We start from the raw sequence: 25,844 nt of genomic DNA, 5'->3' as shown, positions 1-25,844 counted from the left end.
ACTTTATGTTCTGTGGCTATAATGTTGTTTGGTTGTGAGGGAACTGGAAACAGTAATGTGACCTGTGCAGTAAGTTTCCATGTTTTACTTATTTTCATGTTTCATTTCTTTCCATAGTCACAGGTGGAATGCTGTCCCACTGAGGTCAGAAATACAGACTAATCATCAACAGACCTCCCCTGTATTAATCATCTGCATTCTTCTCACTGGGACAGAACTCCAACAATGACTTTTTCACAATTGTGAATAGGAGCTGACTTTTTCAGTGGTGGTGGAAATAAGACTAGATTTTAGCTGGTCTTATCTCTGTTGTCAGCACCATCATAGAAATGAAAAATCAGATAGGCACAATTCTTCCACCATTTTTGGAGCTCCAAGGTGGGAAAATCATACCCCCACTGGTATTGATAAGTTAATCATCATCATAGGCAGTCCCTCGGAATCGAGGAAGACTTGCTTCCACTCTTAGAATGAGTCCTTAGGTGGCTGAACAGTCCAAAACGAGAGCCACAGTCCCTGCCACAGGTGGGACAGACAGTCGTTGAGGGTAAGGGAGGGTGGGACAGGTTTGCCGCACGTTCTTTCCGCTGCCTGCGCTTGTTTTCTGCATGCACTCAAGGATGAGACGTGAGGCGCTCAGCACCCTCCCGGATGCACCTCCTCCACTTAGGGCGGTCTTTGGCCAGGGACTCCCAGGTGTCGGTGTGGATGTTGCATTTTATCAGGGAGGCTTTGAGGGTTTCCTTGTAGCATTTCCTCTACCCACCTTTGCCATGAAGGAGTTCCGAGTAGAGCGCCTGCTTTGGGAGTCTCGTGTCAGGCATGCAGACAATGTGGCCTGCCCAGCGGAGCTGATCAAGTGTGATCAAGTGGCGACCTTTGTCTTACGGAAGTTTAGCGTAAGACCCATGCTTTCATACGCCTCAGTAAATATGTTGACTATGTCCTGGAGTTCAGCCTCTGCATGTGTGCAGACGCAGGCGTCGTCCGTGTACTGTAGCTCGCGACAGAGGTTGGGGTGATTTTGGACCTGGCCTGGAGCCGGCGAAGGTTGAACAGCTTCCCACTGGTTCTGTAGTTTTATTCCACTCCAGCGGGGAGCTTGTTGACTGTGAGGTAGAGCATGGCAGCGAGGAAGATTGAGAAGAGGGTTGGGGTGATGACGCCGCCCTGTTTGACCCCGGTCCGGACGTGGATTGGGTCTGTAATGGATCCGTTGGTAAGGATCATGGCCTGCATGTCATCGTGGAGCAGGCAGAGGATGTTGATGAACTTTTGGGGGCATCCCAAACGGAGGAGAACACTCCATAGACCCTCGCGGTTGACAGTGTCAAAGGCCTTTGGAAGGTCGAAGAAGGCCATGTATAAGGGCTGGTGCTGCTCCCTGCATTTTTCCTGCAGCTGCCGTGCTGCAAAGATCATTGATAAGTTAAGCTGTTGCTGGCCACTGCTACTGGACAAATATCACTGGTGTGGCAAACTAGGCTCCCAACCCACCCTTTCTTTCAACCACTGACTGCCCCACCTGTTAGAGACTGTAATTCCCGCATTAGACTGTACAGTCACCTGAGAACTCACTTTTAGAGTGGAAGCAAGTCCTCGATTTTGAGGGACTGCCTATGATGATGATCACAGGTGATATTCTAATTACAACTTTGCAGAAAACAATGTGAGCATTGTGCACAACAATACAAGCTGTAGAACAATGCAGCGCACGCTGATGTAATCCTAATCTGTTTAATTATTTTCCTGACTCTAAACTGTAAATAGTTAATAAAAAGCACACTCAATACTGATTCTTTACAATAATTCATCTTTATAATTCACATGTAATAGAAAAGGAATTTTTCCATTTACCAGTAGCTCCTATTTCCAGATTTTTGATAGGCAGTTGTCACAAGATTGTGATGTCCAGTCAAGCAATGCTGAGGCTGATGTTTAACATTAGAAAAGTGGAGCCTAGCATTCATCTTTAATCCAGTCTTTGAGCCAAAAAAGAGCCTAGATTAGTGAAATAACTGAAACTTTATTATCTATACATACAGTTGTTAACATTAACTTGACTTCCCTTTAAAACTCTGGTTTTATTAGGCCATCGAAAACTGCAAAGTGTGGTAGAACAATTGATAAAGTTTGAGAATTTGCGGCAGCTATTTGAAAGTCGATTCATACGTCATATTAACAGTGTGTTTGTACTACAGGTAAGTGCAACAGTAAATAATGTAATGTGTTGGTTTCTTGTAATAAAATCTGCTAAAGACTTTGTAAAGCTTGCTGTGATATTAACAGAATAGTTTTAAGGATATGATGATGTTCATTTGTCCTTACTTATTTGGGAGATAGTTCGGTTGTTGGTACCCTGTAGTATCGATCAGGAATGTCAGCTAGACCTAACTTAAATTGATTAGATGCAGATATTTAGGGTAAGCTCATCACAATTTGACTATCTGGAATCCTTTTACTTTCTCTTCTGTTAATGAAATGCTGATTGTTTCTTCTTGCTGAGTGAGTCTTAACTTAACTGTATAGTCAGTAATCTGCACTCTTAACTGCTGAAAGTTTGACTAAATATTCTACATCAGACATTCAGCTGACAGTAAAAAAAATGATGAGTACCTGCATGTTAATTTTAATCATTTGGAATAGCTGAGATAGATGGTCAATATGAGTTAATTCCCTGATTACAGCAATGATTCAAGCTGACAAATTGGCTCAACGTAGATCAATTAGTTATGACAGGCGTACACTATTAGTAACAATATTCATTAGTACCTGCAGATAATATTTCAATCTTGCACCAAAGTACCAAACGTGATAGACTAAGACCAGTCTTTTTTTTTCTTCATCAAATGTTTTCACCAATTTTCTCCTGAAGACCTTGACTCCTTGCTGGGGTATGGTTCCAAAGACTGTTGATCACCCTTTAGTAGCTAACCCATGTGGGCATTATTCATGTTAGCCTTGACTGAATGTCAGGCTATTCACCAGTAGAGTCATCACAGTTGAGCTTAATCCTGTTGTCCACATGCACACACACACACACACACACACTTCCAGCAGGTGTTATTTATTGGAAGGTACCCATGCTCTGTTCTTTTTGTCTTCCTTAATTTAGTGATACTAAAGCCAATTGTGATATCCCAAGCAAGCTGAAATCAGCAACTCCAGACAGGATGTTGAACTTATCTGTATTGTTCAGCTACTCACTTGGATAAATAAATTTGTTTTTAAACTGGTCCAGAATAATTCTGGGGTATAGTCTACAGATGCCTGCAGCCCTCACCAAATGACCATTCTTAGTGCTTGAGCCTTGTGAATTTCACAGCAGTGACTAATTCTTGGACAATTTCCAACACATATCATTGAATATCACTCATGAACAGGAACCATGGTTTTTTTTCTTTCCCCTAGACATGATGTCCCGAATTCAGTTGTTGTACCCCTTTTGCTGTCCTTGCAACTAACTAACCAACTAACTCGGTACATGTCGGGTATCGAAGCTGGGACCTCGTGATCTGTATGCTTAGTAACAAACCAAATGCTGATTACCCACTAAGCCAAATGTCACTATTTTGGTATTTTCATTCATGCAATCGAGTAGTTTTCCTTTAAATATTCATAAATCCTGGGAGGGGGAATTGAATGATTTAATTTCTGTTGTTAAATGTTCTGTAGCCTTAAAAGTACCTTTTCTATTGTCTTTAAGGGAAATGACCAAAGCACCAGCTTGATGCAACAGTCTGGAGAGCTAATCTTCCCCAACCATAAGGCTTATCAAGATGATTTATTGCCATATTGCCCTCTAATGGCTTGGCTAAAAAGCAACAGCCCTGTTATTTTTACTGATTTATCTAAGGTATGTTTCTTAGCTGTCAAAAAGTGGTCTGTAAGGTACATAGGCTAGGAATCTTTGTTGGCGAGTATTGATGCACAATTGCTTAACTTATTCATTTGACATTCCTCTTTTTCAACACGATATTAATTCATTTGTAATAGACTGGTTAATGCCTCTGTTAAAATGGAAGACAGTCATACTAACACAATGGCTGGATTTTGTGGTATAGGTAACACTGAGGCTAACAGCTCTCACCATTATTATCGTGTAAATCGGACAGCAACTTATATCGACCGCACATGTGTAGTTAAATGCATAAATCAGGTTGGTTGCTGTCTGAGGTGACCTCCTCCTCCAAAAGCTGTGTGAGAATGCTATCTCGCCGAGAGACTTGCCATTGAAATACATGGAATGGATTGAAGTGACTGTACTTACCTGATATATACACACTAAATTCGCTTGAAAACGTTAGAACTTGTCCATTCCAGTTTAAGTAAATTGTTAAAGGCGTGATTAGTCTTAATTACTGCCAAACAACCTCTCTGACACTGAAAATTAACTTTAAAAACTATTTTAATTATAGTTTGGAGATTTAAAAAAATTAAAAATATATTATTTTACTTTTCTTTGTGTCTTTTATCTCTCTCAATCCAATCTTTTTTTTCCTCTGTTTATTTCACTTTCTGTACCTCAATTGACATTGAATTAAACATTCCAACTGACACCTCCTGATTCAGACTCAGTCAGCGCTGCTCATTAACCATGCTTCAATCTGATTGGCTACGGAGATACATAGTTGCTTGCCCTGTTTACACAGGTCCCAGATGCATTTTTTTCCATAGTTGGCTGACCAGAACTTCCAATGCAAAAGCCCATAATATTTCTATGGACAAGTGCAATTGTAAGAAACCACTGATCGCAAAATCCGGCCCAATAAGTGTTCAGACACTAATCTTGCCAACGGTAATTTCTAGCCATGTATATTATAATTTATTTCCTTAAATTTGCAGTTATTCGACACACAAATCACTATTGCAAATTAATATATTGCCAGATAAGTTATTAACTGTTGGGGGGAAATAGTGAGCTACATGAATTGACTTCTATAAACAACTACATTGACAAAGAAAACAGATTACAAAATGCTAATGGGCTTTCTTCAAAGTTGATGATCATTCTCAATGCTTGTCCTGCCTTTATCAAAACACAATATGATTACATGTAGTGCCTGCCTCTATTGCTCCTCAAGCTCAGAATTATCATCTTAGAAGGTTACAACCATCTTCTAGGACTATACTATCTTTCAGAAGTTCAATTTCGGAGAAATTAACACCTCAGAGCATGTCGGGGGGGGGGTTTAGCTTATACATCTTTAGTTGTCTAATGGTCAACTAGTGACTTTCCTCTGGAAAAGGGGGCGAAAGATAAATGGTATCTCCTTTGAGCTGGTTTGAGGAACAGCTGTCGGGAGGTGAGGAAGACAAGATCTTGAGCAGCAGTAGGGTCTTGAGGAACAAGTCCTACCCAGCTAATGAAGAATGAGTGGAGTCAGCAGCCATGGGAAGCAAGAGGAAAGCAATGCTAAATAAAATCATTTGGAGAAAAATCCAGAGCAGGATGGGAACCAGCAGGAGCAGATGAGAGTTTAAAGTGAACATTTCCCATCAGAGGAGCAGAAATTGAGGATGCAACAACTGGCCAGGTACTAGAATAGAGGCAACCAGCAGAGAGTACAATTTCCATAGCAAATAGCAGCGATGGTGGAGGTCACTCTAATGTCCAGAAGCCAGTGGAGGAATGGACTTTGGCACAGGAGATGGTGGATTTCCATCCAGGACCTACACAGCAGAAAAATAAAGTTGAGAAATAAGCAATGCACTGAAGTACAGTCAGAAGCTCAGCAGGCAACAGCAGCATGTGTGGGCTGTAGGCTAGAAAATGTTACCTTAAAACTTGAAGCAACTGAGTAGCAGAGCAGGATCATGGTTGCTTAGTCTTACAGTGTAGTCCAGCAAAGTAATCTAGGAGTCCGGAAAGTAAATTTGAGCAATGGATGATGGCCATGGATATATTTGAAAATGAGAGAAGCTCAATTAAGGAGCTGCCAGCACCGAAGCACCCTAACAGTTCAGGTGGGAGGCTGACAACAGCTGTTCGTACCACTGGATGGAAAGAACATCTGATACGTGGGTCATCAAGACTGCATTTGGAATTCCTTGCATGAATGATAACTAGGCAGATCCATAATGTGACTTGGGTAAAGTACAAGAAAAAAATGTGTGAAATACTGTAAAATTACATTTGAAATTGCTATTAATGTTGCAATCTTTTCTTCCTTCTCAATTTTAATTCACTCTTGCTTTTATATCAGGTATATGCTGAAAACATTAGAAAACTTTATGACAAACAAATCAAAGAATTTTTTGATCTGGTGAAGTTTAGACTGACTGGAATAAAAGAAGGCATGAGATTCAGTAAGTATTGTGACAACTACAAGACTGAAAGCTCATAGTTATATTGCCACATGATAAAGTGCACATGGGTAGCCTGGGGTCTGAAACACAGTTGTAATGTTCAGCTGTTAATTTAGCTTGTCCCTTTAAAGCCATTGCTCTTAAGTAGGCACATCCAGGTAATTGTACCTGGTTATAAACTGCTCAGATCATTCAGTAGACAAATGTAATTGCTTGTAAACTTCAGCTTCCAAGCAGTGACTGTCTCTCTTTTTGCATCTGAAACAAAGTGTGATTCCTTGCATTTAACAAAGTTCGATAGATGCATGTTAGACACAAGACTTTGCGTTATCTATTAGCAGATTTTACTATGGGTTTGAGGTTACACCGTTGAAGGCATTTATAACACAAAAATCAAACCAGAACAGAAAATTCTGAAAAGATGAGGAGATTGATTGTTGAATGGGAGGAGTCTATCTCTGAAACAGTAAATAAGCGGATAGCTACTTTAATAAACTTAAACTGTACAAACAAACAACTTGTATACACTTATTCATATAATTTACCTCAAAAGGCCAAAAGGTAATGATTAACTTTGTTCTGGACTCTCTCATCAGAGGAAATAGTTTCTCTCTATCTGCCTTATCAAATCCTTTAATCATCTTAAACATCTCAATTAGATCACCCCTTAATCTTCTATACTCAAGGGAATACAAGCCTAATCTATGCAACCTGTCCTCATAATTTAACCCTCCAAAGCTAATGTATCCTTCCTGAGGTGCCCAGAGCTGAATGCACTACTCCAGATGGGGTCTAACCAGAGCTTTTTACAGCTGTAGCATAACTTCTAGCCCTTTGTATTCCAGTCCTCTTGTGATAAAAGCCCACATTCCATTAGCCTTTTAAAATATATTTTGTGCCTGTCCACTAACCTTCAGTGATTTCTGTACTTGGACCGATAAATCTCAGCTCATTCAAAGTTCTTAGCTGCTCAACATTTAGTAAATACTCTGATCTATCTTTTCCTAGGTCCAAAATGCATGCCCTCACACTTTTCCACGTTGAACTCCATCTGCCACAGTTTTGCCCACTCAACTTTCTATTCCCATCTACCCTATTTACTGTGCCACCTAACTTAGTGTTGTCAGCAAACCTAGACATATGGCTCTCTATTCATTAATCCAAGTTACTTATAAATATAGTGAAAAGCTAAGACCCCAGCAGAGTTCCCTGGGGTCTCCACCAATCACATCCTGTCAATTTGAGCACATACCCATGTCTTCAATCTCTGGGGCAGAAAACTGGTGCACCTATGAGTTGTTAGCTGGTACTTACTGCTGGAATTCTTGGTCTGGTGAATCAATCCATTTTCATTTTCAGGACTTGGAATTTTTTTCAAAGTTCTGCAGGAAATTGATCATAATGGGGGCGGGCCAAACCAGGCTGACTGGCTGAAAATGGTCAGAAGGCCCATCCGCCGCTGTCAATCAATGTGGTGATGTCACAGCGCATGTGCGTCATCACGCTCTCTCCCCTCCGTTAAAGGGGAGAGATTCTGGCTATTTTTTCATTTTGGCCACTGAGCCACCAGGGAGGGTTTCGGCCAAGAGGGGGTGCCAGACTGCCCGTTGGCAACCCGGCCGAACCCAGGGCCAGTATTTTGCCGGCCGATCGGCAAGTCAGCTCGCAAAAATTCTTGAACTGCGGCCGAGGCAGTGGGCCCTCCCTTTTAAGGGCTGCCACGCTGCCGGGCCCACAGTCACCCTGCAGAGATGCACCGTCAGGGAAACCTGTTGGGGGCACCGCGCAACGAAGGATCCACTGAGTGAGGTGAAAATCGCTAGGTAAGTGTAGTGTATGGAGAAAGAGTCAGACTGAATACTGTGAGCTCAAAGTAAAGTGTGACCTTAGTCTTTTATTGCAGGTCTCCAGAGTGCCTCTCCAACCTGTCAAGCCTCCTTAAATACCTGTGCTCCCAAGGGATTATGGGACTCCTGGGGATGAGCCATCTGGTGGCTGTACAGAGTAAATACATATCCACGTATATAATAACACTGTCTTCCCCTCCCCCCCCTCCCCCCCAAAATCAATAGTATAACTATTTACAATGTGAGTCGATCTGGGGCCCTTCTTGCCCTGGTTGTCTTGGTGTGAAAGCTGGTGTTGTTGAATCATTTGTTGGGCCCTGCTGGGCTGCTATGGCTGATGGGTTCTGCTTCGTGGTCAACCGTGGTGCCGGTTGCCACTGGTGTGTATGTTGGGGGATCAAAAAAGATAGGGTCCAAGGTGGGTTGCTCAGGGTAGTCCGTGAATCTGAGATTGATTTAGTCCAAGTGTTTCCGGTGAATGAGTCTATTTGAAAGTTTGACCCGAAACACCCTGCTCCCCTCTTTGGCCACGACAGTGCCGGGAAGCCACTTGGGACCTTGTCCATAATTTAACACAAATACAGGATCATTGATTTCAATCTCGCGTGACACATTTGCGCGATCATGGTATGCACTTTGTTGAAGCCGCCTGCTCTTTACCTGTTCATGTGGATCAGGGTGAACTAACGAGAGCCTTGTCTTAAGTGCTCTTTTCATGAGCAGTTCAGCAGGTGGGTTCCCAGTGAGTGAGTGGGATCTCGTGCGGTAGCTAAGCAGGACTCGCGATATGCGAGTCTGCAGTGAGCCTTCAGTTATCCTCTTCAAGCCTTGCTTGATGGTTTGCACTGCTCTCTCTGCCTGACCATTGGACGCTGGTTTAAACGGGGCAGATGTGACATGTTTGATCCCGTTACGGGTCATAAATTCATTGAACTCAGCACTGGTAAAACACCAGGACATCGGGTAAGCCGTGTGTGGCAAACATGGCCCGCAGGTTTTCAGTAGTGGCAGCAGATGTGCTCGCCGACATTATCTCTTTCAATCCACTTGGAGTACGCGTCTACAACCACAAAAAGCATTTTACCCACGAACGGGCCTGCATAGTCGACGTGTACCCTAGACCATGATTTGGAGGGCCAAGATCATAAACTTAGCGACACCTCCCTGGGTACATTGCTTAACTGCGAGCATGTATTACATCTGTGAACACAGGACTCTTAAGTCCGCATTGATACCGGGCCACCACACGTGGGATCTGGCTATCGCTTTCATCATTACGATACCTGGGTGGGTAATGTGGAGGTCATTATGAAGGTGTCTCTGCCCTTCTTGGGGACCACTACTCGATTACCCCACAGAAGGCAGTCTGTCTGTATAGACATTTCATTTTTGCACCGCCGGAACGGCTTTATCTCTTCCTGCATTTCCACTGGGACACTGAACCAGCTCCAGTGAAGCACACAGCTTTTGACTAGAGATAATAAGGGGTCCTGGCTTGTCCAGGTTTTGACCTGCCGGGCAGTGATGGGTGATTGCTCACTCTCAAATGCTTCCATAACCATGGCTAGATCTGCGGACTGCTCCATTCCCACCCCCGTGGTGGGCAATGGCAGCGTACTGAGAGCATCGGCACAGTTTTCTGTGCCTGGCCTGTGGCGGATGGCGTAGTTGTATGCGGACAACGTGAACGCCCATCTCTGGATGCGGGCCGATGCGTTGGCATTTATCCCTTTACTCTTGGAAAGCAGGGATATAAGTGGCTTATGGTCAGTTTCCAATTCGAATTTTAGCCCAAACAGGTATTGATGCATTTTCTTTACCCCATAAACACATGCTAATGCTTCTTTTTCAATCATGCTGTAGGCTCTCTCAGCCTTAGACAGACTTCTGGATGCATAAGCAACCGGTTGCAGTTTCCCGAAATCATTAGCTTGGTGCAATACACACCCGACGCCGTATGACGACGCATCACATGCTAGTACCAAATGCTTACATGGATCATACAACACAAGTAATTTGTTTGAGCAGAACAATTTTCTCGCTTTTACAAAGGCATTTTCTTGGCTTTTGCCCCAAACCCCACTCGCCCCTTTTTCATAGTAAGACAGTGGTTCTAGCAGTGCGCTGAGACCCAGTAAGAAGTTACCGAAGTAGTTCAAGAGTCACAGAAACGACCGCAGCTCCGTCACGTTCTGTGGCCTCGGTGCGTTCTCGATTGCCTCCATCTTCACGTTGGTGGGCGTGATGCCATCTGCCGCATTCTTCCTTCCCAAGAACTCCACATCAGGCGCCAGGAAAACGCACTTCAAGCGTTTTAACCTGAGCCTCACACGGTTGAGTCGACTAAGAACCTCCTCCAGGTTCTGCAGGTGCTCGACTGTATTCCGACCTGTGACCAAGATGTCGTCCTGGAAGACCACGTTGTGCGGGACCGACTTCAGTAAACTTTCCATGTTTCTCTGGAATATCGCCGCCGCTGATCGAATTCCAAACGGGCATCTGTTATAACCAAAAAGACCTTTGTGCGTGTTGATGCAGGTGAGGGCCTTCCGTGATTCCTCCAGTTTCTGTGTCATGTAGGCTGAAGTCAGATCCAGCTTCGTGAACGTCTTTCCTCCCGCCAGCATTGCAAAGAGGTCGGCGGCTTTTGGTAGTGGGTATTGGTCCTGCAGGCAGAAACGATTGATAGTTACTTTGTAATCGCCACAGATTCTGACGTTGCCGTCTCCCTTGAGGACTGGGACAATAGGACTGGCTCACTCGCTGAACTTGATCGGTGAAATGATGCCCTCTTTGCAGCCGGTTTAGCTCGATCCCTACCCTTTCCTCTCATCATGTACGGTACTGCTCTCGCCTTGTGATGGATGGGTCATGTCCCCGGAATTAGGTGGATTGCACTTTTGCTCCTTGGAATTTCTCGATGCCTGGTTTGAACAGCGAAGGGAATTTGTTTAAGACCTGGGCACGCGAAGTGTCGTCAGCGGGCGACAGCGCTCGGACGTCGTCCCAGTTCCAGCGTATCTTTCCCAGCCAGCTCCTGCCGAGCAGCGTGGGACCATCACCCAGAGTGGTAGCCTGTGCACCGCTCCATCGTAGGAGACCTTTACGGTAGCACTGCCGATTACAGGAGTCAGTTCTTTAGTGTAAGTTCTTAGTTTTGTGCGAACTGGAGTTAAGACTGGCCTTGAGGCCTTGTTGCACCTCAACCTTCGAAAGTCTTTTTGCCCATGATGGACTGGCTCACGCCCATGTCCAGCTCCATTGACACCGGGAGTCCATTTAGTTCAACATTCAGCATTATCGGGGGACAATTCGTGGTGAATGTGTGCACCCCATGTACCTCTGCCTCCTTTATCTGAGGCTCAGGCTCGTCGTGATCCTCCGTGGATCTGTCATCCTCTGCAACATGGTGGTTTGCAGGTTTAACAGACATTGCAGCTCGCCTGCACACTCGTTGAAGGTGTCCCATTGTTCCACAGCCCTTGCAAATGTACTCTTTGAATCAGCATGAATGGAAACGATGATCTCCCCCGCAGCGCCAACAAGTTGTTAATGGCCTTGCATTCATCACTCTTGATGGTGGACTCTGAGTCATCTGCGGACGTGCAGCTGCAGGTATGTGGGACCTGCCCTGTAAGTTACGATTCGAAAACAGCATCACTTTGTTCACAGTACTTGTAGCAGCACTTGTGTGTTGAGAGATTTGCTTCGTTTTGTCACTGGTGGCAATGTACGCCTGGGCTATCGCTATGGCCTTACTCAAGGATGGGGCCTCTACAGTCAAAGGTTTGCGAAGTATGGTTTTGTGGCCAATGCCAATTACGAAAAAGTCTCTGAGCATGTGCTCCAAATGTCCTTCAAATTCGCAATGTCCTGCAAGGCGTCTTAGCCGGCGACATAACTCGCCACTTCCTGGTCTTCAGACCTTTTGTAGGTGTAGAACCAGTACCTCGCCATCAGAATGCTTTCCTTCAGGTTCAAATGCTCTCGGACCAGTGTGCACAAATCATCGTACGATTTCTCCCTGGGTTTCGCTGGAGTGAGCAGATTCTTCATGAGGCCATACGTTTGTGCCCCACAGACGGTGAGGAGGACCGCCCTTCGTTTGGCAGTGCTTTTTCCCTATCTAGTTCATTGGCCACGAAGTATTGGTCGAGTCGCTCCACAAAAGTTTCCCAATCATCTCCTACTGAAAATTTCTCCAGGATGCCTACTGTTCTCTGCATCTTTAGGTTCGCTATCTGTATCTCGTCACCAGTTGCAGTGTATGGAGAAAGAATCAGACTGAGCGCTGTCAGCTCAAAGTAAAGTGTGACTGTAGTCTTTTATTGCAGGTCTCCAGAGTGCCTCTCCAACCTGTGAAGCCACCTTAAATACCTGTGCTCCCAAGGGATTATGGGATCCCTTGGGATTCCAGGGGATGAGCCCTCTGGTGGCTGTACAGAATAAATACAAGTCTACATATGTAACAGTAAGTATTTTTATTGTTGATTTATTCATTTTGCTGGCAGTGATATCATTTGGGCAGTATGGGGTCCAGGCCAAATTTAGGTCGGGTCGGCCTGTTGACCCCAAAGCGGTGGCCATTTGATTTTTCAGAATGGCCACCGCAAATGGGCACTAATGGGTCTCTTTGAGACCCTGAATTTCGGCCTCTCTGTCTCCTGCCTCTTAACCAATTCACTATCCAAGCCAATAGTTTGTTTCCAGTTCCATGCACTCTCAATTTTATTAAGTCTCTTATATGGAAACTTGTCAAATGCCTTCTAGAAATTCATTTAAATAGAATCATAGCATGATGAGAGTCTTAAGCACAGAAGCGGGCCATTTGACCTGTCATGCCTTGAAAGACCTGACTAAATTAGTCTGAGACCACAGCTTTATCTCTAAGTCTGCAAATTAATCCTCTTTAAGTACATGTCCAATTGTCTTTTGAAAGTTACCATGGAATCACCAACCTTTCAGGTAGTGTCATCCAGACCTGAATCTTCTGTGAAGAAATTTCTCCTCATTTTCCCTCGAATTCTTTTGTCAATTATTTTAAATCTATGACCTCTGGTTACTGACCCGCTTGCCAAAGGAAATAGTTTCTCCCTACTTGCTGTATCAAAACCCCTCATAATTTTGAGTATCTCTATTAGGTCTCACCTTAACCTTCTCTGCTCTAAAGAGAACAGAGCTAGCTTCTCCAATCTCTTCACATAACTGCACTCCCTCATCCCTGGCATTGTCCTGGTAAACCCCCTCTATGCTCTCCAAGGCCTTGGCATCCAAGTATGGTGCCCAGAATTGTAGACAGTACCGTCAGCTGAAGTCTAACCAGAGATTTGTAAAAGTTTAGCAAGATTTTCTTGTTTTTGTATTCAATTCAATTCCCCTATTTACAAAGCCAAGTATCTCATACTCTTTCTTTAAACACCTTATTAACTTGACCTGCCACCTTCAAAGATTTATGAATATGCATCACCAGGTCTCTCTGCTCTTGCACACTCCTCAAAATATTACCATATAGATTATACTGCCATGTTCTTTCTCCCAAAGTGCATCACTTCACATTTACATTAAATTGTATCTGCCATGTGTATGCCCATTTCAGCAGCCTGTTTATGTCCTCCCAAGGTCTGCTACTATCCTGCTAGCTATTTACTACGTTGCCAAGTTTTGTATCATCTGCAAACTTTGCAATTGTACTCCTTGTACCTAAGTCTAGATTATATATAACAAGAAAAGCAATGGTCCTAATACCACACTGCATACTTCTTTCCAGTCAGGAAAACATCTGTTCACTGCCACTCTCTGCCTTCTATACCATAGCCAATTAGATACCCAAGTTAACACCATTCCTTTAAATACCTTGTGCTTCTAATTTCCGAATAAGTCTGTTATGTGGTACTTTAATGCCTTTTGAAAGTCCATATATACAACATCTAGTGCATTACTTTCATCAACCCTCTGTTACTTCATCAAATAACTCAATCAGGTTAGTCAGACATGATTTGTCTTTAACAAATCAATGCTTGCTATCTCTTTCTAACCCATGCTTCTCCAAGTGAAAATTAATTTTGTCATAGATACTCCCTTATCTACCATGTTAGTTACTTCCTCAAAAAATGCAATTATAGGAACAAAGGAACAGGCGTAGGCCATTTAGCCCCTTGAGCCTGTTCCGTCATTCAATGAGATCATGGCTGACCTGTGATCTAACTCTATATACCCACCTTTGCCCCATATCCCTTAATACCTTTGGTTAACAAAAATCTATCCATCTCAGATTTAATATTAACAGTTGACCCAACATCAACTGCTGCTTGGAGAGTTCCAAACTTTTACCATCATTTGCGTGTAGAAGTGTTTCCTAACTTCACTCCTGAAAGGCCTGGCTCTTAATTTTTAGGCTACGTCCCCTAGTCCTAGATTCCTCAATCAACGTAAATAGTTTTTCTCTTTCTACCTTATCAGTTCCACTTAATATCTTGAAAACTTCAATCACCCCTTCATTTTCTAAATTCCAGGGAATACAACCCCAGTTTGTGTAATCACTACTTGTAATTTAATCCTTGGAGTCCAGGTATAATTCTGGTAAATCTACACTGCAAGGCCAGTATAACTTACCTAAGGTGTGGTGCTCAACACAGTACTCCACGTGTGGTCTAACCAGGAATTTGTATCTATCTAATCGTAGCCAGAGAATAACCTGTAATGACTTCTCTTCCTGCCCCTGCATCGTTACCTCTGGTGTCCCCCAAGGATCTATCCTTGGCCCCCTCCTATTTCTAATCTATATGTTGCCCCTTGGCGACATCATCTGGAAACACAGCGTCAATTTTCACATGTAGACTGATGACACCCAGCTCTACCTCACTACTACTTCTCTCGACCCCTCCACGGTCTCTAAATTGTCAGACTGCTTGTCCGACATCCAGTTCTGGATGAGCAGAAATTTTCTCCAATTGCATATTGGGAAGACCAAAGCTGTTGTTTTCAGTCTCCAACACAAACTCCCTTCCCTAGCCACTAACTCCATCCATCTTCCCATCTCCTGTCTGAAGCTGAAACATACTGTTCACAAACCTGGTGTCATATTTGATCCTGAAATCAGCATAAGATCACCTATTTCCATTTCTGTAACATCGCCCGTTTCCGCCCTTGCTTCAGCTCATCCGCTACTGAAGCCCTCATCCATGCCTTTGTTACCTGTAATCTCCTGGCCCCACAACCTCTCCTCTAATTCTGCCCTCCTGAGTATCTCTGATTATAATCGCTCAACCATTGGTGGCCGTGTCTTCTGTTGCCAAGGCCCCAAACTCTGGAACTCCCTGCTTAAACCTCTCCACCTCTCCACCTCTCTTTCCTCCATCAAGGCGCTCTTTAAAACATACCTCTTTGACCAAGATTATGGTTACCTGCGCTAATTTCTACTTATGAGGCTTGGTGTCAAATTTTTATCGCATAATTCTCCTGTGAAGCGCCTTGGGACGTTTCACTATGTTAAATGCGCTATATAAATACAAATTGTTGTTGTATTCTAGTCCTCTAGATATAAAGGCCAGCATTCATTAGCCTTTTTGATTATTTTTTTGTACCTGTTCATGACATTTTAATGATCTATGTATATGGACCCCAAAGTACTCTGATCAATCCTTTTTAGGTCCAAAGTGGATGACCTCACACTTGATAATATTGAAATCCATTTGCCACAGTTTTGTCCATTCACTTATTCTATTAATATCTCTTTAATGGCCCCAGCCTGCTGAGCAACGTGTAGTGGCCTGACCCGGACATCGGCACGGTCCTGGCCTGCAAGATCATCAGTAAAAAGCACTTGCCTTCTTAAGCCCGCATTTCCCACCTCCCTTTCACTGCTGGGTTTTCTGAGGCCCAGGAAACCCAGCCAACAGCTGTTAAATGTAAATCAGACTCCCAACTGTCGGAGCCTGATTTAAATAAGACAATGAAGTGACCCACCTCTTCAAGGTGGGACATATGAACGCCTTGAAACCCATGAGCGTAAAGACGGCAATGTATGGGTTGGGGGCGCATTCCCCATTTTTTAGGGTTTAACCCCCACCTGACTTCCTCCTGCCTATCGTGGAGCGCTGAATAGCGAGGCCTTAATTATCAGTTTACTTTTACTGTAATCTGTTACTGTAATTTATTGTTACTGGAGAAATACCACCAATGTGCGGCAGCATACCACTGCAGGGAGCAGCGCGTGCCGCTGCAGGAGGGCGACGGCTGTGAAGAGGGCATCTGGATTTGACGTCGCCCAAATCCAGGTAGCTAATTTGGAGCGTGGGCAGGTACAGCAAGAGCGGTGAGAGTTCGTAGAGGGATATGTTCGGGGCCCAATAGAGGCGTGAGTTCGGGGCCCAGAAGAGGCGTGGGCTGAGGGGCAGCACAGGCCAGCCCACACTGCGATATGTGTGTGCATAGGTCCGTGCAGCAGAGCTGGTCTCCAGTCGCCTTGGTTAATTCTTGCCACTGGACCAAGACCTAGCTCTGTCAAGCCTAGCTCTGGCAATGGCCACCACACGTTAAAAAAATCCACGCACCGGCATCTTTCACCCTTCAATATGTAGTTTGGGACCTGGAATATTCATTGAAACACCTCTGAACTCATCCCTTTTTGGCGTGGAAGCAAGTCATCCTCGTTTCGAGGGACCACTTATGATGATGATGATAATATCTCTTTGTAATTTTATGCTTCCATCACACTGTTTACATGGCAGCTATCTTTGTGTCATCGGCAAACTTGGATATGTGGCTCACTATCCCGTCATCCAAGTCTTTAATAAATACTGTGAATAGTTGAGACCCCAACACAAATCCCTGTGGGACGCCACTAGTCACATCCTGCCAATTAGAGCACATACCCATTATCCTGACTTTCTGTCTCCTGCCACTCAACCAATCTCCTAACCAGGCCAAAACTTTCCCCTCAATTCCATGAGCTTCGACTTTAGGTAATAGTTTTTTATGAGGGACTTTATCAAATGCCTTCTGGAAGTCCATATAAATAACACCATGGGCATTCCCCTGTCCAGTACTTTAGTCACCTCTTCAAAAAATTCAATCAGGTTAGTCAGGCATGACCTACCCTTTACAAATCCATGGGCAGAGGAAACATTACAAGGACTCCCTCAAAGCCTCCCTGATAAAATGCAACATCCCCACTGACACCCGGGAGTCCCTGGCCAAAGACCGCCCTAAGTGGAGGAAGTGCATCCGGGAGGGCGCTGAGCACTTCGAGTCTCATCGCCGAGAGCATGCAGAAATCAAGCACAGGCAGCGGAAAGAGCTTGCGGCAAACCAGTCCCACCCACCCACCCCTTCCCTCAATGACTATCTGTCCCACCTGTGACGGAGTCTATGGTTCTCGTATTGGACTGTTCAGCCACCTAAGAACTCATTTTAAGAATGGAAGCAAGTCTTCCTCGATTCCGAGGGACTGCCCATGATGATGATGATGACCTTTTACAAATCCATGCGGGCACTCTGATCAGCTGAAAATTTTCAAAGTGTTCAATCACTCCATCCTTAATTATAGACTCTAGTAATTTCCTGACAACAGATATTAGGCTAACCAGTTTCTAATTCCCTCACTCACCTTTGTTAAATAGCAGAGTGACATGCGCAATTTTCCACTCTAAAGGAATGGTTCCTGAATCGAAAAAACTTTGGAAGATCATAGGGCATCTTCAACGTTCTCTCCTACTTCCTTTAAAACCCTAGGATGAAAAACAGCTGGTCCTGAGGATTTGTCATTCTTTAGTACCATTATTTTCTTAATATTAATTTGCTTATGTTAATTTTGATGAGTCCCCTCCCTGATTTAATAATTTCCTTGGGTTTCTGGCATATTTTCCTTTTCATCTACTGTAAACGGTGTTGCAAAGTAATTATTTAACATGTCTGCCATTTCCTTATTTTCATTTATATCACCATTTTCAGTTTTTCAGATGCCCACATTGCTCTTAACCAGTCTCTTTTTTCCTAATATAATTGTAAAAGTTTTTGAGTTAATTTTGATATCCCTTGCAAGTTTCTTTTCATACTCCTTTTTGAAGCTCTTACAATCTGTTTTGTTACCCTTTGCTGTTCTTTCTATCTATCTCATTTGCCAGGATCTACTATTTTTTGCATTCTTGTATACTTTTTCTTTTAGTTTTATGTTGTCCCTTCCCTCTTTAGTTGTCCATGGTGGTTTTATTTTTGGCAAGTAGAGCTCTTGCTGCTTAGGGGTATAAACTGGTACTGAATTAGGTTTGTTAGATCAGACTTATCCTTTGCAAATCCATGCTGGCTCTCTCTGATCAGCTCATATTTTTCCAAATGCTCAGTCACTCAAGTGAATGGGTGACCAAGAGACAAGGCAAGAGCAGGAAGGTAGTGCAGGAGTCCCCTGCAGTCATCTCCCTCCAAAACAGATGTACCATTTTGGATACTGTTGGGGGAGATGACTTACCAGGGGAAGGCACCAGCTGCCAGGTTCATGGCACCATGGGTGGCTCTGCTGCACAGAAGGGCGGGAAAAAGAGTGGGAGAGCTATAGTGATAGGGGACTCTATTGTAAGGGGAATAGATAGGAGTTTCTGCGGCCGCAACCGAGACTCCAGGATGGTATGTTGCCTCCCTGGTGCAAGGATCAAGGATGTCTCGGAGCGGCTGCAGAGCATTCTGGAGAGGGAGGGTGAACAGGACTGGAACTCATGTCCTGGGGGTAACATTTGCTAATGCAGTTCGGGAGTGTTTAAACTAATATGGCAGGGGGATGGGAATCTATGCAGCGAGACAGGGCGAAGTAATATGGAGTTAGAAACAGGTGGTAGAAAGGTAAAAAGCAATAGTGGAAGGCCGAGAAAACAAAGGCAAGAAACTAAAAGGGCCACACTACATCATAATTCTAAAAGGACAAAGGGTGTTAAAAAAACAAGCCTGAAGGCTTTGTGTCTTAATGCAAGGAGTATCCGTAATAAGGTGGATGAATTAACTGTGCAAATAGATGTTAACAGATACGATATGATTGGGATTACAGAGACATGGCTCCAGGATGATCAGGGCTGGGAACTCAACATCCAAAGGTATTCAACATTCAGGAAGGAAAGAATAAAAGGAAAAGGAGGTGGGGTAGCATTGCTGGTTAAAGAGGAGATTAATGCAATAGTTAGGAAGGACATTAGCTTGGATGATGTGGAATCTATATGGGTAGAGCTGCAGAACACCAAAGGGCAAAAAACGTTAGTGGGAGTTGTATACAGACCTCCAAACAGTAGTAGTGATGGGGAGGGCATCAAACAGGAAATTAGGGGTGCATGCAATAAAGGTGCAGCAGTTATCATGGGTGACTTTAATATGCATATAGATTGGGCTAACCAAACTGGAAGCAATATGGTGGAGGAGGATTTCCTGGAGTGCATAAGGGATGGTTTTCTAGACCAATATGTCGAGGAACCAACTAGGGGGGAGGCCATCTTAGACTGGGTGTTGTGTAATGAGAGAGGATTAATTAGCAATCTCGTTGTGCGAGGCCCCTTGGGGAAGAGTGACCATAATATGGTGAAATTCTACGTTAGGATGAAGAAGGAAACAGTTAATTCAGAGACCATGGTCCAGAACTTAAAGAAGGGTAACTTTGAAGGTATGAGGCGTGAATTGGCTAGGATAGATTGGCGAATGATACTTAAGGGGTTGACAGTGGATGAGCAATGGCAGACATTTAGAGACCGCATGGATGAGCTACGACAATTGTACATTACTGTCTGACGTAAAAATAAAAAAAGGAAGGTGACTCAACCGTGGCTATCAAGGGAAATCAGGGATAGTATTAAAGCCAAGGAAGTGGCATACAAATTGGCCAGAAATAGCAGCGAACCCGGGGACTGGGAGAAATTTAGAACTCAGCAGAGGAGGACAAAGGGTTTGATTAGGGCAGGGTAAATAGAGTACGAAAGGAAGCTTGCAGGAAACATTAAAACTTCTATAGATATGTAACGAGAAAAAGCTTCTATAGCTATGTAAAGAGAAAAAGGTTAGTAAAGACAAATGTAGGTCCCCTGCAGTCAGAATCAGGGGAAGTCATAACGGTGAACAAAGAAATGGCAGACCAATTGAACAAGTACTTTGGGTCGGTATTCACCAAGGAGGACACAAACAACCTTCCGGATATAAAAGGGGTCAGAGGGTCTAGTAAGAAGGAGGAACTGAGGGAAATCCTTATTAGTCGGGAAATTGTGTTGGGGAAATTGATGGGATTGAAGGCCAATAAATCCCCAGGGCCTGATGGTCTGCATATCAGAGTACTTAAGAAGGTGGCCTTGGAAATAGCAGATGCATTGACAGTCATTTTCCAACATTCCATCGACTCTGGATCAGTTCCTATGGAGTGGAGTGTAGCCAATGTAACCCTACTTTTTAAAAAAGGATTGAGAGAGAAAACAGGGAATTATAGACCGGCCAGCCTGACATCGGTAGTGGGTAAAATGATGTAATCAATTATTAAGAATGTCATAGCAGCGCATTTGGAAAGAGGTGACGTGATAGGTCCAAGTCAGCATGGATTTGTGAAAGGGAAATCATGCTTGACAAATCTTCTGGAATTTTTTGAGGATGTTTCCAGTAGAGTGGACAAGAGAGAACCAATTGATGTGGTGTATTTGGACTTTCAGAAGGCTTTCGACAAGGTCCCACACAAGAGATTAATGTGCAAAGTTAAAGCACATGGGATTGGGGGTAGTGTGCTGATGTGGATTGAGAACTGGTTGGCAGACAGGAAGCAAAGAGTAGGAGTAAATGGGTCCTTTTCAGAATGGCAGGCAGTGACTAGTGGGGTAGCGCAAGGTTCTGTGCTGGGGCCCCAGCTGTTTACATTGTACATTAATGATTTAGACAAGGGGATTAAATGTAGTATCTCCAAATTTGCGGATGACAATAAGTTGGGTGGCGGTGTGAGCTGCGAGGAGGCTGCTCTGAGGCTGCAGAGTGACTTGGATAGGTTAGTTGAGTGGGCAAATGCATGGCAGATGAAGTATAATGTGGATAACTGTGAGGTTATCCACTTTGGTGGTAAAAACAGAGAGACAGACTATTATCTGAATGGTGACACATTAGAAAAAGGGGAGGTGCAAAGAGACCTGGGTGTCATGGTACATCAGTCATTGAAGGTTGGCATGCAGGTACAGCAGGCGGTTAAGAAAGCAAATGGCATGTTGGCCTTCATAGCGAGGGGATTTGAGTACAGGGGCAGGGAAGTGTTACTACAGTTGTACAGGGCCTTGGTGAGGCCACACCTGGAGTATTGTGTACAGTTTTGGTCTCCTAACTTGAGGAAGGTCATTCTTGCTATTGAGGGAGTGCAGCAAAGGTTCACTAGACTGATTCCCGGGATGGCGGGACTGACATATCAAGAAAGACTGGATCAACTGGGCTTGTATTCACTGGAGTTCAGAAGAATGAAAGGGGATCTCATAGAAACGTTTACATTTCTGACGGGTTTAGACAGTTAGATGCAGGAAGAATGTTCCCAATGTTGGGGAAGTCCAGAACCAGGGGTCACAGTCTAAGGATAAGGGGTAAGCCATTTAGGACCGAGATGAGGACAAACTTCTTCACCCAGAGAGTGGTGAACCTGTGGAATTCTCGACCACAGAACGTTGTTGAGGCCAATTCACTAAATATATTCAAAAAGGAGTTCGATGTAGTCCTTACTACTAGGGGGATCAAGGGATATGGCGAGAAAGCAGGAATGGGGTATTGAAGTTGCATGTTCAGCCATCAACTCATTGGATGGCGGTGCAGTCTCGAAGGGCCGAATGGCCTACTCCTGCACCTATTTTCTATGTTTCTATGAATAACCGGTCCCGTATAACGAGATCGATTGAAAATTTTGAAACTGAGATTAACAGATTTTGTTTCGCAAGGGTATTAATTGGTTATAGAACCAATGCAGGTAAATAGAAACATAGAAAATAGGTGCAGGAGTAGGTCTTTCGGCCCTTCGAGCCTGCACCACCATTCAGTATGATCATGGCTGATCATGCAACTTCAGTACCCCATTCCTGCTTTCTCTCCATACCCTTTGATCCCTTTAGCCGTAAGGGCCATATCCAACTCCCTTTTGAATCTATCTAACGAACTGGCCTCAACAACTTTCTGTGGTAGAGAATTCCACAGAATCACAATTCTCTGAGTGAAGAAGTTTCTCCTCCTCTCGGTCCTAAATGGCTTACCCCTTATCCTTAGACTGTGACCCCTGGTTCTGGACTTCCCCAACAATGGAAACATTCTTCCTGCTTCTAAGCTGTCCAATCCCGTCAGAATTGTATATGTTTTTATGAGATCCCCTCTTATTCTTCTAAATTTCAGTGAATATAAGCCTAACCAATCTAATCTTTCTTCATATGTCAGTCCTGCCATTCCGGGAATCAGTCTGGTGAACCTTCGCTGCAATCCCTCAATATTAAGAATGTCCTTCCTCAGATTAGGGAACCAAAACTGTTAAGATACAGATCAGCTATGATCTAATTGAATGGCGGAACAGGCTCGAGGGGCTGAATGGCCGCCTCATTTTTTTTTTATTCCTTCATGGGATATAGGGCGTTGCTGGCAAGGCCAGCATTTATTGTCCATTCCCTAATTGCCCTTGAGATTCTGCATCGAGTGTCTCACCTCCTGACTCCCCAAAGCCTTTCCACCATCTACAAGGCACAAGTCAGGAATGGGATGGAATACTCTCCACTTGCCTGGATGAATATCCCCACTTCTGACCTTATGATGCAGGGAAGATCATTGATGAAGCAGCTGAACATGGTTGGTCCTGGGACACTGCCCTGAGGAACTCCTGCAGCGATGTCCTGGGGCTGTGATGATTAAGCTCCAACCACCACAACCATCTTCCTTTGTGTTAGGTATGACTCCAGCCTGTGTAGAGTTTTCCCCCTGATTCCCTTGGACTTCAGTTTTAGTAGGGCTCCTTGATGCCACACTCGGTCAAATGCTGCCTTGACTGCCCTTGACATCACTCTCACCTCACCTCACCTGGAATTCAGCTTTTTTGTCCATGTTTGGTCTGGAGCAGAGTGGCCCCCAGTGGAACCCAAATTAGGCATCGGTGAGCAGGCTATTGGTGAGTAAGTGCCTCTTGATAGCACTGTTGATGACACCTTCCTTTTCCATCACTTTGCTGATGATTGAGAGTAGCCTGATGAAGCGGTAATTGGCCGGATTGGATTTGTCCTGCTTCTTGTGAACAGAACATACCTGGGCAATTTTCCACATTGTCGGGTGGATGCCAGTGTTATAGCTGTACTGGAACAGCTTGGCTGGAGGTGCGGCAAGTTCTGGAGCACAGGTCTTCAGGTCGACAGTCAGGATGTTGTCGGGGCCTATAGCCTTTGTTGTATCCACTACGCTCAGTCGTTTCTTGATATCACATGGAGTGAATCAAAATGGCTGAAGACTGGCTTCTGTGATGGTGGGGACCTCAGGAGGAAGCTGATGTGGATCATCCACTCGGCACCTCAGGCTAAAGATGGTTTTAAACGTTTCAGCCTTGTCTTTTGCACTTGTGCTGGTTCCGCCATCTTTGAGGATGGAGATATTCATGGAGCCTCATCCTCCCGTTAGTTGTTTAATGGTCCACTGCCATTCACGACTTGATGTGGCAGGACTACAGAGCTTTGATCTCATCCGTTGGTTGTGGGATCGCTTAGCCTTGTCTATAGCATACTGCTTCCACTTTTTTTAGCATGCATGTGGTCCTGTGTTGCAGCTTCCCCTAGTTGGCACCTCATTTTAGGTATGCCTGTGCTGCTCCTGACATGCTCTTCTACACTTCTTATTGAACCAGAGTTGGTCCCCTGGTTTGATGGTAATGGTAAAGTGAGGGATATGCCGGTATTGTGGTGGAACACAATTCTGCTGCTGCTAATGGCCCACAGCGCCTCATGGATGCCCAATTTTGAGCTGCTAGATCTGTTCTGAATCTGTCCCATTTAGCATGGTGGTAGTGCCACACAATACGATGGATGGTGTCCTCAGTGTGAAGACGGGACTTTGTCTCCACAATGACTGTGCAGTGGTCGCTGCTACCAATACTGTCATGGACAGATGCATCTGCGACAGGTAGATTGGTGAGGACGAGGTCAAGTAGGTTTTTCTCTCGCGACCTGCTGCAGGCCCTGTCTGGCAGCTATTTCCTTCAGGACTTGGCCAGCTCGGTCATTCGTGGTGCTACCAAGCCACTCTTGATGATAGACATTGAAGTCCCTCACCCATAGTACATTCTATGCCCTTGCTACTCTCGGTGCTTCTTCCAAGTGGTGTTCAACATGGAGGGCTGTTCCTTGGAACGACTCTAAAAGGTGTGGATGAACAGAGAGACGTCGGTGTTCAATTAGGTATTTCCCCGAAAGTGTTGAGTACAGCTTGATATAGTCATAAAGAAGGCCAATAGCATTTAAACTTTTACATCAGTGATTTAGATGAAGGAATTTAGTGTAATATCTCCAAGTTTGCAGATGACACTAAGCTGGGTGGCGGTGAGCTGTGAGGAGGATGCTAAGAGGTTGCAGGGTGACTTGGACAGGTTAGGTGTGGAAGCTGGGACATTGAATAAATTTAAGACAGAAATAGACAGTTTCTTGAGCGATAAGGGGTTATGGGGAACGGCCGGGGAAGTGAAGCTGAGTCCATGATCAGATCAGCCATGATCTTATTGAATGGCGGAGCAGGCTTGCGGGGCCGTATGGCCTACTCCTGTTCCTATTTCTTATGTTCTTATGATCACTCATTCCAAGGGGATCCTTTACTAGGAGATTGTTTATTAATCCTGTCTCATTACACAAGACCAGATCTAAGATAGCCTGCCCCCTGGTTGGTTCCGTTACATGCTGCTCAAGGAACCCGTCCCTTTTGCACTCTATGAACTCTTCCTCAAGGTCACCCTGACTAATTTGATTTGTTCAATCAATATGGAGGTTAAAACACCCATGATTATTGCTGTTCCCTTTTTACAAGCCCCCACTATTTCCTGGTTTATATTCCGACCAACAGAGTTGCTACTGTTTAGTGGGTATAGTCTATAGGCCCCCTGTGATTTTTTTTTCCCTTTATTATTCCTGATCTCCACCCAAACTCTTTCAACATCCTGATCATTTGAGCCAATATTGTTTCACACTATTGCAGTGATTCCATCCTTTATCAATAGAGTTACCCCACCCCCTTTTCCTTTCTGTCTGTCCTTCCGGATTGTCAAATACCCCATAATATTTAATTCCCAGTCCTGGTCACCTTGCAACCACGTCTCTGTAATGGCTATCAGATCATACCCATTTGTCTCAATTTGTGCCGTCAACTCATCTATTTTGTTACAAATGCTACGTGCATTTAGACAAAGTGCCTTTAAATTTGTTTGTTTTTTTTACCCCTTTTTCCTGCTTGTTTCCTCTCTCCTTCAAACTCTCTTTTTCTTTATTTTTGATTTCTAGTTCGAGCTTTACTCCCCTCCCGACTGAATCTATTTTCAGGATCCCATCCTCCTGCCAACCCTCCCCAACAGCATTAATTCACTGGAGTTTAGAAGAATGAGAGGGGATCTCATAGAAACATGTAAAATTATGATGGGACTGGACAGGTTAGATGCAGGAAGACTGTTCCCCATATTGGGTAAGTCCAGAACCAGGGGACACAGTC

At 44.2% G+C, this 25,844-nt stretch overlaps 1 protein-coding gene across 2 annotated transcripts in view; it reads left to right on the top strand.

Annotated features, from left to right (window-relative positions):
• LOC139265691 (exocyst complex component 1-like) overlaps positions 1–25,844 on the top strand; it is a 222,386-nt gene that overhangs the window by 98,128 nt on the left and 98,414 nt on the right. For both annotated transcript variants that reach the window (XM_070882938.1, XM_070882937.1), the window contains exons 7-9: positions 2,092–2,201; positions 3,707–3,856; positions 6,207–6,309. In XM_070882938.1, coding sequence (XP_070739039.1) covers positions 2,092–2,201; positions 3,707–3,856; positions 6,207–6,309 — 363 coding nt within the window. The remainder of the gene's footprint in view (positions 1–2,091; positions 2,202–3,706; positions 3,857–6,206; positions 6,310–25,844) is intronic.

The sequence above is a fragment of the Pristiophorus japonicus genome, chromosome 6 (genome assembly GCF_044704955.1).
Source record: "Pristiophorus japonicus isolate sPriJap1 chromosome 6, sPriJap1.hap1, whole genome shotgun sequence".
Lineage (NCBI taxonomy): Eukaryota > Metazoa > Chordata > Chondrichthyes > Pristiophoridae > Pristiophorus > Pristiophorus japonicus.
Note: the sequence above shows the minus strand (reverse complement) of the source record. Positions and strands in the feature narration are given on the sequence as shown.